This window comes from Astyanax mexicanus, chromosome 2, assembly GCF_023375975.1.
Source record: "Astyanax mexicanus isolate ESR-SI-001 chromosome 2, AstMex3_surface, whole genome shotgun sequence".
Classification (NCBI taxonomy): Eukaryota; Metazoa; Chordata; class Actinopteri; order Characiformes; family Acestrorhamphidae; genus Astyanax; species Astyanax mexicanus.
In genome coordinates this window covers 8,494,798-8,508,586 of record NC_064409.1, presented here as the reverse complement: position 1 = coordinate 8,508,586, position 13,789 = coordinate 8,494,798, and the positions used below count along the sequence as shown (strand labels likewise).

Here is a 13,789-nt window from a genome sequence, read left to right as displayed (position 1 = left end):
AAGGTAGTACAAGGCTGTATATAATAGTATAGGGTTCATAATACCAATTTTAAGTCTTTGTTTGCAAAAAAAAAAAGGTATTCTGACTTTTCTCACCTCATCTTAACATTTCTGAATGTTTGCATTTATTCCATTCAGGTTTTAATGCATACTTTCAAAATTCAGAAACATAGAGGTTAGAAAACCCACTAATGATTGAAACGGGTCAACACTTTCATGTTTTGTCATGAAACCAGCTGTTTCATTTTATGTGGGATTGTGAAACAGAAAGTCTTCTGATCTTCTAAGGAACAAGGATACAGTTTCTTTGGCAATCATTTCTGCTTCGTTTCCTTTTCCATATAAGGCATGAGAGGCTGGATCCTACCAGCTACTCACATACAGATTATGTGAACAAGGACAAGAACAAGAAAATACACCAAGTCAATTTTCAGATGCAAATCTTACACAGACCTTTATTGTTCCATTAATTATTGCGTTTTTCTTTTTACAATCAAAACACATTTACAAGTCCACCGCAGTCTTTCAAAGTTCAACATATTCTTTAGTCTTTTTTACAAACGGCTTTTAACACTTTTTACATGACATTCTTCAACCTTCAACAGTTTCATCTTTCTAACATTCTTTTCATCTTTCTTTAAAAACAGCTCTCACTGGCTTTTCACCAGCGCATCAAACCTTCGTACTTTGTTCAAGACACTACAACAACATAAACACAGACCTCAGACATCAGACCAACAGCTGTGGATGTGCGTAGTGCCTTGAATCGAAAGTCAATCTTCTCTTAACCAAAACAATTCAAAATTTCCATCCATTTTTTTTTTTTACCAACGTACCTTAAGCCATCATACAACTTACAAGTTCTCTGCCAACTATCACTAAACTCCTGTGCTTAGACAAGCACATACATGCCATGGTCCACTCTGGAGCAGGCGAGACTCCACAAGTAAAGCTCCACGCAAGATGCTACATTGAAAAATAATCCATATCATGTTGGGGAAGTTAGCTTTCTCGTTTAAAAAAAAGCCAACATGGCTCAGTTTCAATTTTACATGAGTAAAATAAAAAAGAAATACCACATTTTGATCCGTCGACAGTGTAAATTACTGTACATCACAATTGTACTGATTTCTTTTGGGTTTTTAAAAGAAACAAAGAATTAAAAATAATAAAAAATAAACAATGCTTTAAATTAATGCTGTCAATTATTATGAACCATAAACATCTGGCTGATGAAACAGAAGTTTGATGATGAGGATAGGAATGTACGGAAATAAGACTCTTCCAGAGATTTCAGAGTTCCGAATCAGACTTGTACAACATATTGGACGTTTCTGATTTCTGACCTCGTTCTTCCCTTATTGCTGTTCTTGAGTATCTTGAATTTCTTTCAGCTGAAAGCTAAACAGTGCTGTTCCAATGCAAACGAAAGAGCTACAGTAAATTTCTGATTGAAAATATATATAAAAAGTAAAACTTTAATTACAAACAAAATCAATATTAAAATAATAAAATACCAAAATAACAGTAAACATGGCGAGTTGCTCACTCTCTCACACTGAACAGTCACTTGAGAAAGTGAAGTGAAAGTGTGCAGGAATCGTTTCTTTTGATCGATTCCTTGGAGATCACAGCATGCAGTCCGCCCGGAGTATCCTGCATGTCTCAGGTACGGATCATTTCCGCAGTGGGACGGGTTGGAGCGGGGTTTGTAATATAGCTGCCGTTGTGGACAGTAACACAGAAACACTGCCGCAGAACCAGACGGTTCCAACACACATAAATACAAGTCCGCTGTATCAGGGGGTGTTCCCTGAAACCAGCTTTAAGTCCTTAACTTTACCACAGAGTCTTTAGGTTAGCCCTACACCATGGTCTCCTTCCGCTTCCCTAGCGAACAGAGTCCACGCTTGTCCTTTTTGGATTTACGGGATGAGGAGGAGGAAGAGGATGAGGACGAGGAAGATGAGGATGTTGTTGAAGAGTTTGAGATGGTGGAGGTGGCTGAAGGTGTAGGGCTGGGGGGTTCGTTACTCTGAGGTGAGCTGGGAGCTGATGCTGCATTTTGGGGCTGGTTCTCATCAATCTCGTCCATGTGCACTACAGAGGAGGCTGTGGAGGAGCGGCGTTTGGAGCAGACGTCGGTGGTGGTGGTGGTGGTTGTGGTGGTGGCAGCTGGTGCTTCACTCTGGACGACTGACATGGCAGTGCGCAGGCAGTTCAGCCACTGCTGCTTGTGGAAAATGTCGTTAACCTGCAGCGTGTGCGACTGGCCGTGTGCCGGGTCTTGAAAGCGGACGCGGAAAATGTTCTTGGCTGCAAGAGAATAGAGATAAGAGTCGTGTTAAAATAAACTTCGGCGACTTGAAAAAACAAGAAAGGGTGGTGTAGACGGCTGCAAATTAATCCAGCAACTTAACAACTCTTATGTAACGTGGCCTGATTTAATTACATTGCTTAATAAAGCGGATAAACAGGTCTGATATTACAAGTATTTCAAGTTCTGAGAGCTCACCTTTGTCTGCATTGCTGAAAGCCCCTCTGAAAGAGCCGCCCATGCGAACGTCTCCGTCTTGCAGGTCATCGACTACTAGATCCTGCACGGGGATGGGCTGCCGATAAACTTGGAAACAGTGGCGGTCATTCCTCGTCACCGGCCGAGTGAGGACCAGGACGTCGGTAAAAAGGAACACGTGCAGTTTCTGCAGAGCAAAACAGAAAGATTAGGAGAGATTAAAGACTGTTGGACAGATTGTCTAGACATCAGGAGAGGAATTTTCTTTTGTCTCCTGTGTTGTGATCATTGCAAAAATTCCTAGGTCTTTGTGTCATCTCTTTGAAAGATTAAGGATGGTTGTTTTATTGCGTGACTGATTTTTTGGCTAGTGATCCATGTTAATCCTCACGAGGACTGAGGTACTAGGAGTCTTACCGTGCCGCTCTTGTTGCGAAGCTCGCCGTGACACAGCAGGCTCTTGCACTGCTCTATCCGGGGGTCTTTCTGTCTGTCGTCCAGATACTCCAGCTTGTCGATGTAGTACTGGCACTCTGACTCGCCCTTCTTCATGTTAATATCAGCAAGCACACCCTGAATGATGCTGACCTGTAGAAATGCACAGAACAGAACACAACAGAGCATTTATTAAAACCTTGCTTCCTCATATGGTCTCTATATATCATTATATATATATATAACTCATGCATATATCTTTCACTAATGTCTTGCTCTATACTTACAGCTTGCTCGAGACTGGTTGTGTCCGGGTGTTCGGTCGGCGTGTGTCGGAGGATCTCCCTCAGCAGGAGTGGGTATTTAACCAGGCGGGAACGAGGAATATCAAGAAAGCTCCATAAGTCCAGCTTTCTGCTGAAGGGCGACTCTAGGCATCGTTGCAGAAAGTCCTGCACTCTTGGGTCCTGCTTCTTCTGGTCCAGCAGGGCTTTGGCTGCCAGCTGGTTACTGCAGTAAGCCCGATATGCGTTTAGCCTCGGAAGCCAGTCGACGACGATTTGGCCGATCTCTCCTACTGTGCCATCAGGGCCTGTAGCTTTGGCCAACTGAGCCAACAGATCTGACAGGAGAGGGTGAGATGTTAATATCACTGAAGACCACAAACACAAACATGCCATAACAAGAGAAATGTGTTGAGACAGTGTTATATTCACCTTCGTGCAGAGGGATGTAAGCATCCAGATCTCCGAAGATGGCCGTTAGCTCCTCCTCGGACATGATTGATAGCTTCAGCATTGGGTCATGGTAAGCCTGTAAACAAAGAATCCATCAATCAGTTCACAGCAAGCACTAAGACTGTAGGAGAGCATAGCCAAGCTCTTATACAACCTGTTTGCATTACTTCACTAAGCGCTAATCCAAAATGATACCAACCTTGCGGGCAAGCTGGAGGTCCTCAATCAGGTCCTGCTCTCCTCGCGACAGCTCAAAGATTGCCTAAAGATAAACATGAAACAAAATGAGGTGTTACTTTATATATTTAGCCAGAAAGTGCTCACTTAGCAACATAGTGGTCAACAACTTGAAATGGATTACTTTAGGAAATATCTCAGTTAACTGGGTCTGGGTCTGAATTAGCTAAATATGTTTTTTCCACTCTCTCAGGCTCTCTCGATCTGGTGTGGAATGTGCTTATGCTGTGGCAGTTTGCTGTGATGTCTGGCTGGGAGAACCAGACAGCACAGACCTGTGCGTCACACCAGTGGCCCTCTGTTAACTCAGTGTGTCTGGCTGTGAAGTATGAAAATTCGTCCTCAATGCTCTATTCCACTTCAAGCAGCCAGAGTACACACCAAATAAACACAGCCAGCCAAAGAATGAAAATCACACAAAAGTGAGTGTGTGCGAGACGAAAAAAAAAAATATAAGGGTAGGAGCTCGTCCAAACCCCAGGCCCTGAGGGTTTAATAAGTCACCAGGGCTGATTCAGTAGCGTCTGGCTGAGATGTTTAGAGAGAGTGAGGTTTTACTAGTCTGGTTCATTCTGTGCTGTGCTCTGTTTTGTTATAGTTTTCTTTTTTTTTTCTTCAGCTTTAGTCGCACTCACCTCCTGCCGCTTGATCTCTTTGGTGGAAAACGTGCCCTTTTGGTGTACGTCCAAAGTCTCGGACCAGAGCGTGCTGTTTCGTCGCTTGGGGGGTGTGGGTGCCGCCGCTTTGCTGCAGGCCTTGTGGTGGGGCACGCTTGGGGACCGCCCATCGCCTCTGAACGAGGCCTGGAGGGTCTGGCCGAAGCGGCGGACGGCCCCATTCTTCACGGGGGAGATGAGGTTCGCCAGGGAGGTGACTCGGCCCAGCGGCCGCACGCGCTTGGTACTGGGTTCCTGCAGAAAATAAATAAAATACGATTAAACCATCTGTACAGAGCTAGTTGACCACAAGCAAAGTGAATTCCATTCAGCTTCATTAACATTTGAACTGTTTCTTATGACACATTCAGAAGTTAAAGCTCAGAAATAGCCAGAGGACACAGGAGTTGGTCAGCTGACTGATCATGCACCACGTTGTTTTAATGTGAGATTAGTCACAAGACCCACACTTTCCTTCGGGACTCCACCGCCTGCCTGGGAGCAGCCCAGGCCAGGGGCGAGAGGGAGAGACAGAGGATGTGGGGAGAGGAGAGGAAAGGAAAGGAGAGAAGGGCTACAGGGGTAGACTTGGGGTCAGACTGGCTGGCGTTTCCTGGGCTGTGGACAGGCAGGCAAAAGATGGACTCCCTCTCTAGAGACAGCAGCTGTTGGGCACATCACGTGAGGAAGACCCCTCAGCAAGATGGAGGGAGAAATATGCACAAAGGGGCCATTCTGCCTGCTGCCCTGGAGATCAGGGGGTCTACAGGCATCCACGGAATGCACAAGACCCCTAGCTCAGCTGTCTCATGCTGACACATAAAACACACATAACTTATGTTTAGTGTAACTGATTCAGCACAGCACAGTCCAATTTGTCTTAACTGTTGTTAAACTCTTGTTTAATTCTCTTCCACAGGGGCTGGAGTGCTGCTATAGTTGATATGATGTCTGTGAGGGGAGTACAGTGAGCGAGGTAAAGCAGGGGGAAGGACCCAGGTCTTGTAAACAAGCAGCACTTAAACTACCCCCCACCCAACCCCTCTAAACCACCTCCCCAACCACCACCTTCAACGTTTCCCTTCCATTTTTCCGTCTCGCTTCTCTTGTAATTTTCAACTGAACCAGACCGTCGTGTTGGGACAGGCCCTACAAGCCTTTCGCGTGAGAGGGAGAAGCACACCTGAACTCCATAATGAATGGGACATGAGCCAACACCAACAAATCGTAGGAGAAGGGGAGGAGGGGGGTGGTTAAAGTAGACCTGCAGGATTACTTTTAACTGTAATCACTGTCTTAAACCTGAGGCTTGCTTGAAGGAAAGGAAAACAAGAAAATCTCTGTGTGTGCAACTTTACAAATGTGACACAGAAAAGTGCCAGTGTCTATAATCCATTTTAAATGTACAATTACTGTACATGTGGGGCCTTGGCTTTACCTCCACACAAGAGTGTTTGCGAATATGTATGTGTGTGTGTAAGAGAGAGAAACTCTGTGTGCAGTCTGGCAAAGTCAAAGTGCTGAACAGTCCTTCTATTCAGGTTTGGACCAGTACACACAGCTGCAGAGCAGATCCACCACTTCACATTAGCCAGGAACTGCCACTAAGGTCCAACTGTACTTGGCTTTCCGGGACTTCCAGACAGAAAACGGATCCAGCCGAGACTAACCAAATCTACTGTGCCAATAAACACATTCTAAAGTTTACTGGTGGTCCACAAAAGACCACCAAAACACAACATATCCTGACTTGTGTTGACTTAGACTTGTTTATATAATTAAATGCATAAACTAATGAAGCGAGATAATCATTGGCTTTAAACAAACCTTGGCAAAGTTTCAACCAGTGAGCCAGCGAGCCATGTTTTTCCTGTCATTTAAGTGGTCCTGTAATAACAAATGCCCCTTGCTCTCACAATTGTATGTTATCTTGTGGAAAGAGCAACAAGTAGGCAGACAGATAGGCTGATAGTAGAAGATATTTCTGGCTTTGTAGACCAGCAGGGAACTCCCAACTCCCAGGAAAGGGACTGTGAGCAGGTCTTGGCCTCAGGAAGCCCCCCTTGCCCCTGAAGAAAGAGTTTACACTACAGTTGTTCAGATTGTGGTTGCTGTTGGGGGTTGGGAAGGGGATTTGTGTGCCCCCTGTGGAGTCCCCCTGCTGAGTGACCATTGATTTGCAATGCAGACCACACAAAAGTTCAAATTACTGATTAAATAAGAGGACATTCTCTGCTTGGGGTAATTACTTTTTTGTGTAGATAAAATGTAGAATGAGGTAAGAGGTAAGAATAAAGCCTGAGGATATAGGTTCCTAAATTTCTTCATTCATTTTTTATGACTTCATTCAGCTTTCCCGGCAGCTCCTCCACTTCTCTTTTTTATACTTCCGAATCAGCAGACCCCAAACCGCAAAACGGAAGAAGAGTCTAGAAGTAGTAAAGCAACTTTATATCCAAATCCTCTTTCCCTACAGCGCTACTTCTCTTCTTAGCAAGGCTGGATATTTTATGGGGTTGGGGGGGGGGGGGTGGCACACCTGGGCTGCAGTAGCCTGTCACTGCTGTGAAGCTGCTGGAATTCTTTTTATCCCAGTGAGTGCACTCACGCAGCCCTGAGGGCACCTCAGTCCACCTACCATCTGCTCTACCTGCTCTTCAGGTCTGAACTCATTCATTTATTATTATGTTCAGGCATATTAGGTTCAGCATGGCTGACCATCAAAAAGCAAACCTGTTGAAAAGTCTCTCTAGCTAGTGGACAACTTAAACACACCTTAAAGAAACACACCTGTACGGCCGTAACAAAACAGCATCTAAAACAGCGTGAAGATAAGACGAGGGCAAGGTTCTGACTCAACTGATAACACAGTGGGAACGACTTGTATACAGCATTGAATGTACAAATCAGGAAAGGGCTGTTCAGCACACAATGGCGTGATGTCACCTTTAACCAATAGATTCTCACCTCAAGTTCTTTACAAGCCTGGTTCTGGTAGTCTATGTTCTGTAGAGTCCGCTTGATCGGCACCACACCAGATTCATCGTAAGCCACCATTTCTTTTAGTAAAATCCACTGGTAAAGTTCTTCTATTCCCAAGAGTCAGCGATAATCCACAAACGATTAAATATTATAACTAAAAAATAAATAACACAACTAGAGGGGGATTCAACACCAAAAAAAAAAAAATCTGTCCCCCTGAATCTTCTTTGTCCGCCTGAGCGGAGCTACCTAACTTCTAAACACGCACACACAGTGTGCTCTGATAATGTCTAACTTTGTTCTGGGCATGTGGGAGGGAAGAGAACTCAAATACTCAGCGCTGAGGTGGGGAGTGGCCTGATTACAAAGTGGGTGGGGTTTACAAAGTAAGGGGTGGGATAGGCAAAGGGACCTGAAACTACCCTGAACAGGAGACAGGAGACAAGCCAAGAAAACCCAAAGCACTTTGCTGTGTCTGTGTCTACTTTACAGACAGGGAAAATATTTAGTGTGGATTTAACATAAGTCTGTGTGGAAGCACAAAGGAAAAATTGTACTTTTGCAACTGATTAATTTATTTATTAAATCAGCAAAAAACCTAACAACTTGTAAAGCTTGTGAGTCTGACATTTTAAACATTAAATTTATTCACATCTTTATTCACTTGTTATCTGTCAGCGCACCTATTAGTTTTGGTGTGTTTTCATGTAACATGAAACCTGCATGAAAATTAATATAAAAACAGATATATACACTGCCCATGCTTGGTGCACATACAGTTTACAGTACTGTTTTAAAACTGTACTTGTTTGAAAGTTGAGTCAACAAAATTTGCAACTGATAAAAGCAAGCAAGTCACACTTTTTCCAAAGAAACCTGACTACTGAGACCTAAAGCAAGCAATTAAGCTAACTGTAGTACAGTAAATGTCCCAATTTTGGCTTAATGTGAATTGAGAACAGAAGTCACTGTGAAGCTGTGGAGCAAAAGAAAGGTGCAAAGTGCAGAGATTTCAGGGTTCTGAAATTTGCCTAATGAAGGAGAGAGTCGTTATCACCCTCTCATCAGGCAAACATGGGGGAGGGGGGTAATCAATAGAAATATCAATCAGAGTTTTGAGCAGCCAGAGCTGATGGGCAGCCCCCCCTCTCTTTCACCTACCCGCCTCACTGCTCTCTCTGTATCTGTGTATTGATTAAAGGAGGTGGGAGTCTGGTCCAAAGGTAACAAGAAGTTTCACAGTACAGAAGTGAGAAACTGAACAGGGCCACGCCAAAAAAACAGAACTCCCTGAACAAAGGCTTCAGTACGCATCTATGCTCCGCACCCACAATCGCACAACCAGTTCATCTGCATTTGTACAGAAGTCAGAAATGACCCCTGAGCCGTACGGTGCGCTGTGAGAACCGGAGCTGTTAAAGTAAAGTATTTTACTGCTGCTTTCCCAGGAAGAAAATAAAGAGGACCTAAAGCTGTGCAAATGGAGCGGAGTGTAGTGAGTGTTGGGGATAGGTGTAAAATGGTGTAAATAAGAATAGTCAGTGTGTGCTAAGCAAATGGAGAACAGTAGTTTAGTGGCCTTCTGCTCACCCTGCTATGTCAATAGTGAAGTGTGAAACTGCACATATGCAGCACTGTGTTAGTGTGGGAAGCTGTGGTCAGCCGCCTTCTATTATAATTTAACAACTAAGTGAAGGAATCATCTGGTAATAATATTTAATTGTTGCTGAAGTAAAAGCTATTAAAAAGATAAAATAATAAACCATGCCGTAATAAACTAGGTATAAGGGGATGTATTATACGCCATCATAATTTTTTTAAACTGCAAACAAATATATGACAAAAGCAGTATTCTGGCTTGAAACAGTATTTGAAATTATTTTTGCTATTTATTACGAAGGTTTAAGACTATGTTTTGTATATTTTTTTCTTTTTTCAGTTAATATGCACGCTAGGGGTGTGCGATATGGCCCTAAAATAAAATCACAATATTTTCGCAATAACGATACTCTTGGTGATATGACAAAACACTGAATTAGAAAAAAAAAAAAAAATCAAGAATACATTATGGCAACAAAATGAAAATTAAATGTTATTATTGCAAACGATATGAAAGGGCACACCCCAAACTGACACTAATAATGCTCTCCAAATATCTCTATATATTCAGTATTAAGGTAAAAAAAAAAAAAAAAAAAAAAAAAGATACTGGACAGATATAATCTGTCTTTAGTAGATTTGTAATGGGAAATGAGAACAGTGTGAATTTTTATTTCAGGGTATAATATTGTTCACCATATTGAAAAATGTTGACGATATTACAATATTATTGCATTTGATACAATATGGCACACCTCTAATGCATGCACCAAAATGCTTTTGCACTTTTTTGTTACAGTAATTATATTATAAATTGCATTATTTCTGTTACTATTATTACGTTCATATAATATTTGTTACTCTTGTTATTCTTTATATTAGAAAAGTTTGCATATTTAAAATAAAACCAACATTAGTTTCGTTGTAGTTGTATACGTGTGCAATTAAGAGGTGTTATTCGTTTTTTAACATGTCAGGATGAAATAATGATATATCATTATACCTAAAAAAAAATTATGACATTATTTTAGTGCCTTATTGCTCACTCCTACTAAGTATGCTTAAAAAATACAGTTTGAAACAATGCATAAAAAAAATAAGATTCTGCAGGTCATAGGAGGAAAGATAAGATTTTATAGGATGCACTCCTGTGTGAGTGTGTATGTGTGGGTTTAAAACTGAACCAAGCCCAATACTGAACACAACCACCCCTATGCTGTACTCATAATATGGAAAGATAGGCTGTTGTTGGACTTTCTGTTTTGACAAGGGGTTTGGTAGTCTTTTGAAGGGCAGACAAGGCTGAACTTGCACACCTCGTGCTCTACCTCCTGCAGGGAAACACCCAGACACCTGGGGCAGCTGAAGAAATGGGTGTTAAAAACAAAACAGACACCCACATGGCTGAGTCACTAGATTCTCCAACCCTGCTAGGAACAGGGCAGCATTCTGAAATATGAACATCCGCTGAAGCTCTTCCCAGCATAGCTGACATCTCAGTGTCACAATTCAGTAGAAGAAGATGTATGTGTACATAGTACGATTGCAGAGCTGATGTGGCGTCTGAGTTTGAAGCACCTGAGCTGTGCGGGCTGCTGCCCCCTCGTGGACATTGAGTTACTACTGCAGAACAAAGAGGCTTCGAAATGAAAGAAGACTCTCAAAAGGAATTGATACTGTTCCTAACATTACATACAGCGCAGAGTCCATGCTATACACCCTGGTCACTGTAGTACAGGGGTGTCCAAACTTTTTTTGTTGGGGGCCAAAAGGAGAAATATATCTGAAGTCAGGGGCCACACTCTGTAATAAAACAAATAATGAAATATACCCTTTTAAATAATACTTTTTTCCTGATTATTTCATTTAATTTCATTTTACTTGACTTACTATCTTTGTCTTAGACAGTGTTGTGTAAACTAAGATTTTTAAAATTGATGTTCAATTTTATGATGTCTCTTAATATTAAACTCCTTAATTACAGCAACTTTTAGACCCTTTGGCCCTTTTTTCTGTGCTAGAAATGCGCACCCTCTCCGCTTTTAGACTCTTTGGCCTGTTTCTGACTCCTATCGTTCAAACTTTGAATCTCACATTATAAAAACCTGCTTAAACAGCGGGTCAACTTTCATTCTATTTCTAAAATACCTCGCGGGCCGCTCCAAAAAAGGAAACGGGCCGCAAATGGCCCGCGGGCTGTAGTTTGGACACCCCTGCTGTAGTGGATCTCACACCTCCACAGCTTCAGAAGATGCACTTCCAGAGAAAGATAATGCTGATCACAAGCATATAACTCCATATTTGAACAGACAGGAAGAGGAAGACATGATAGCCTATTTCTTGAAAGCAAAACATGATTGCACATGGCAAGTCCACGCAGTGTGTATATGAAGGTCATATGTTTACTTGTGTGTGGGAGGACCCAGACAGAGAGCAGCTGATGTTTTTACTTCTCTCTCCATCCATTTTTCCACCTCCATCTACATCACCAGCTTTCCTGCCTTTTTTTGTCATCTAATATTTTTATTGATATTTTCCCCTCTATTCATCTACAAACACAGCTTACAGGAATGGCTCCCCAAAGATCAAACTTTCAGAACATCCTCTTATCCGACAGATCAGCTAATACACAGCAGACATCTTCAGTCTGGCACTGATGCTAAGATGTTAATGTATCTAACACCATCTTCTCAAAACTACTGTGCCGCTGTGTGAAACTGTTTTTCTGCATCTAGAGCACAGACAGCATTTTCTTATTAAACAATGCTCATATTAAACAACAAGATAATTGTGTGAGGGAAAATTTTAAATGTAAAACAGTGTCAGCTATATGAAAAATGTATGCGCGTGTGTAGTTTGGTTAGTAGGGCCCTATAAAATCAGTTACTTCTGATCGCAAAATTGTGCTGTACCAAAAAGCACAGCATTTATGGACATGAAATTTGATTACAAAATTCTTAAATTGAATAGTTGAATAGTCATTGAGTATATTGATATATGGAAGTATTTCATTATTCTATTTATCAATACTGTATAATTTTTTTTTTTTTTTTACATTGGTTTTAAAAAATTGGTTTTCCAAATTTTTTACACAAAGAATAGCAATATATTTCCACAATATCTCAATATTTTCTGATTATATTGTTGACTATTAACCCCGCTAATGTGATTTGTATTGAATCATCAAGTTCTTGCAAAAACACAGCCTTATATTTTATAGCTTTTAGCTGCTTTTACTGTATGTTTGTACTGCAGCTTTGCATCAAGATTTAGAGTTTTTTTATGCCTTAATTAGATTTAATCACACTACAGATTAATAGGGCCCCAAGTTAGCCGTCTTTTCTCAATAACTGTTAAGCAACCCTAGAATTTAAAATTGTGCAAATCAAACAAAACATTAAAGTTTCAGGTAGGAATTACATGGGTTCATCATCCACAATTCTTGATCATTGAAATCTTTTATTATATCTAAATCAGAAGTTTCAGAAGAAAATTCTCTCTCTTTTCTTTTTCTAAGAAGGCTATTCCTTAAGGGCCTACAGACGTAAACATACTACCCAACGCTCTTTTCCTGTAAACCGATGAACAGATTTCTGTCTAACTCTTTTTTTATTCTTTGTTTGTAGCTGGAGATGCCTCATCCGGAACCAAACAAAGAAACTAAAAGTAGAAGCAGACCTTTTTAAAATCATCACGTGCTTTACAAAAAACACGCAACAGCACCATCTCTTACTATAAATATAATTTTCCTTAAGAAAGAAAAAAAAAGAAAAATAAAAGATACCAGATATCAGATACCAGCAACAGATAACAGGCTCCTGAGGGGAGGGGAAGGAAATGGTTGTGTTTTTATTATTGTCATTTTGTGCTAAGTTACCTAGCAAACTAGATGATACACATACATATTCCAGACCTGCAATGGTGTGAATAATAACCAACTTTTTACATCTGCCTTCATCACTCCAGCAACACTTGCACAAGACACCTACAATGCCAAAGAATGGCACCTGATACAAAACTTGAAATTGAAATCTCCCATATATTGCACAATTGTCCACTGAAGTGCGTTTAGACTGAAAGCACACCCTCAAACAGAGCTGGTTGCCACCAAACAGAACAGGTAACCAATACTCACACTGTAAGACGCCTCCCTGACAAGACGAGACACAGGGCTGGAGGAAATAGTGGATATTTGTACACTGTGCTTATACTCAACTGTATTGTATTGTGTACCTTAGATAGATACTGAAGCTTGCAGAGCCCTTGAATTTCATGGTCTTATGTCAGTTTGTATGACACTAGAATTAGCACTGATTGGCCAGATTACTGAACAGAAATCTCAGGGATTGAATGTGTCATTTTATGAAGAGTGTAGCTTACATCAGGATTAACTGAGAAACCTCAGTTTACATGTGTAATTAACTTGTATAATTAAGAGAGGAAAAGAGTGAACAGCTTTGTATAAGTGTACCTCACTCTTGCTGGCCTTTAGTAAGTAGTAGGAAGATAACAGAGCCAATACTTCTACTTGGCAACAATGCTACAGTTTCACAGGAGGTGGAGAACACCTGGTGGTGTCCCCCTTCCCCCATAACACACTTACACAGATTAAGCCCTGCGTGTGTGTG

At 41.3% G+C, this 13,789-nt stretch overlaps 1 protein-coding gene across 3 annotated transcripts in view; it reads right to left on the bottom strand.

Moving 5' to 3' along the window:
• Nucleotides 1-427: 427 nt before the first annotated feature.
• net1 (neuroepithelial cell transforming 1) overlaps nt 428-13,789 on the bottom strand; it is a 34,084-nt gene continuing 20,722 nt past the window's right edge. For 2 of the 3 annotated variants that reach the window (XM_015606657.3, XM_049473301.1), the window contains 7 exons: nt 4,560-4,835; nt 3,887-3,949; nt 3,667-3,763; nt 3,238-3,572; nt 2,933-3,103; nt 2,516-2,702; nt 428-2,316 (listed from right to left, as the gene is read on the bottom strand). In XM_015606657.3, coding sequence (XP_015462143.3) covers nt 1,865-2,316; nt 2,516-2,702; nt 2,933-3,103; nt 3,238-3,572; nt 3,667-3,763; nt 3,887-3,949; nt 4,560-4,835 — 1,581 coding nt within the window. In that variant the 3' untranslated portion in view covers nt 428-1,864. Of the gene's footprint in view, nt 2,317-2,515; nt 2,703-2,932; nt 3,104-3,237; nt 3,573-3,666; nt 3,764-3,886; nt 3,950-4,559; nt 4,836-7,547; nt 7,867-13,789 lie in introns of those variants that run through there. The other variant, XM_007252398.4, reaches the window with a different exon arrangement.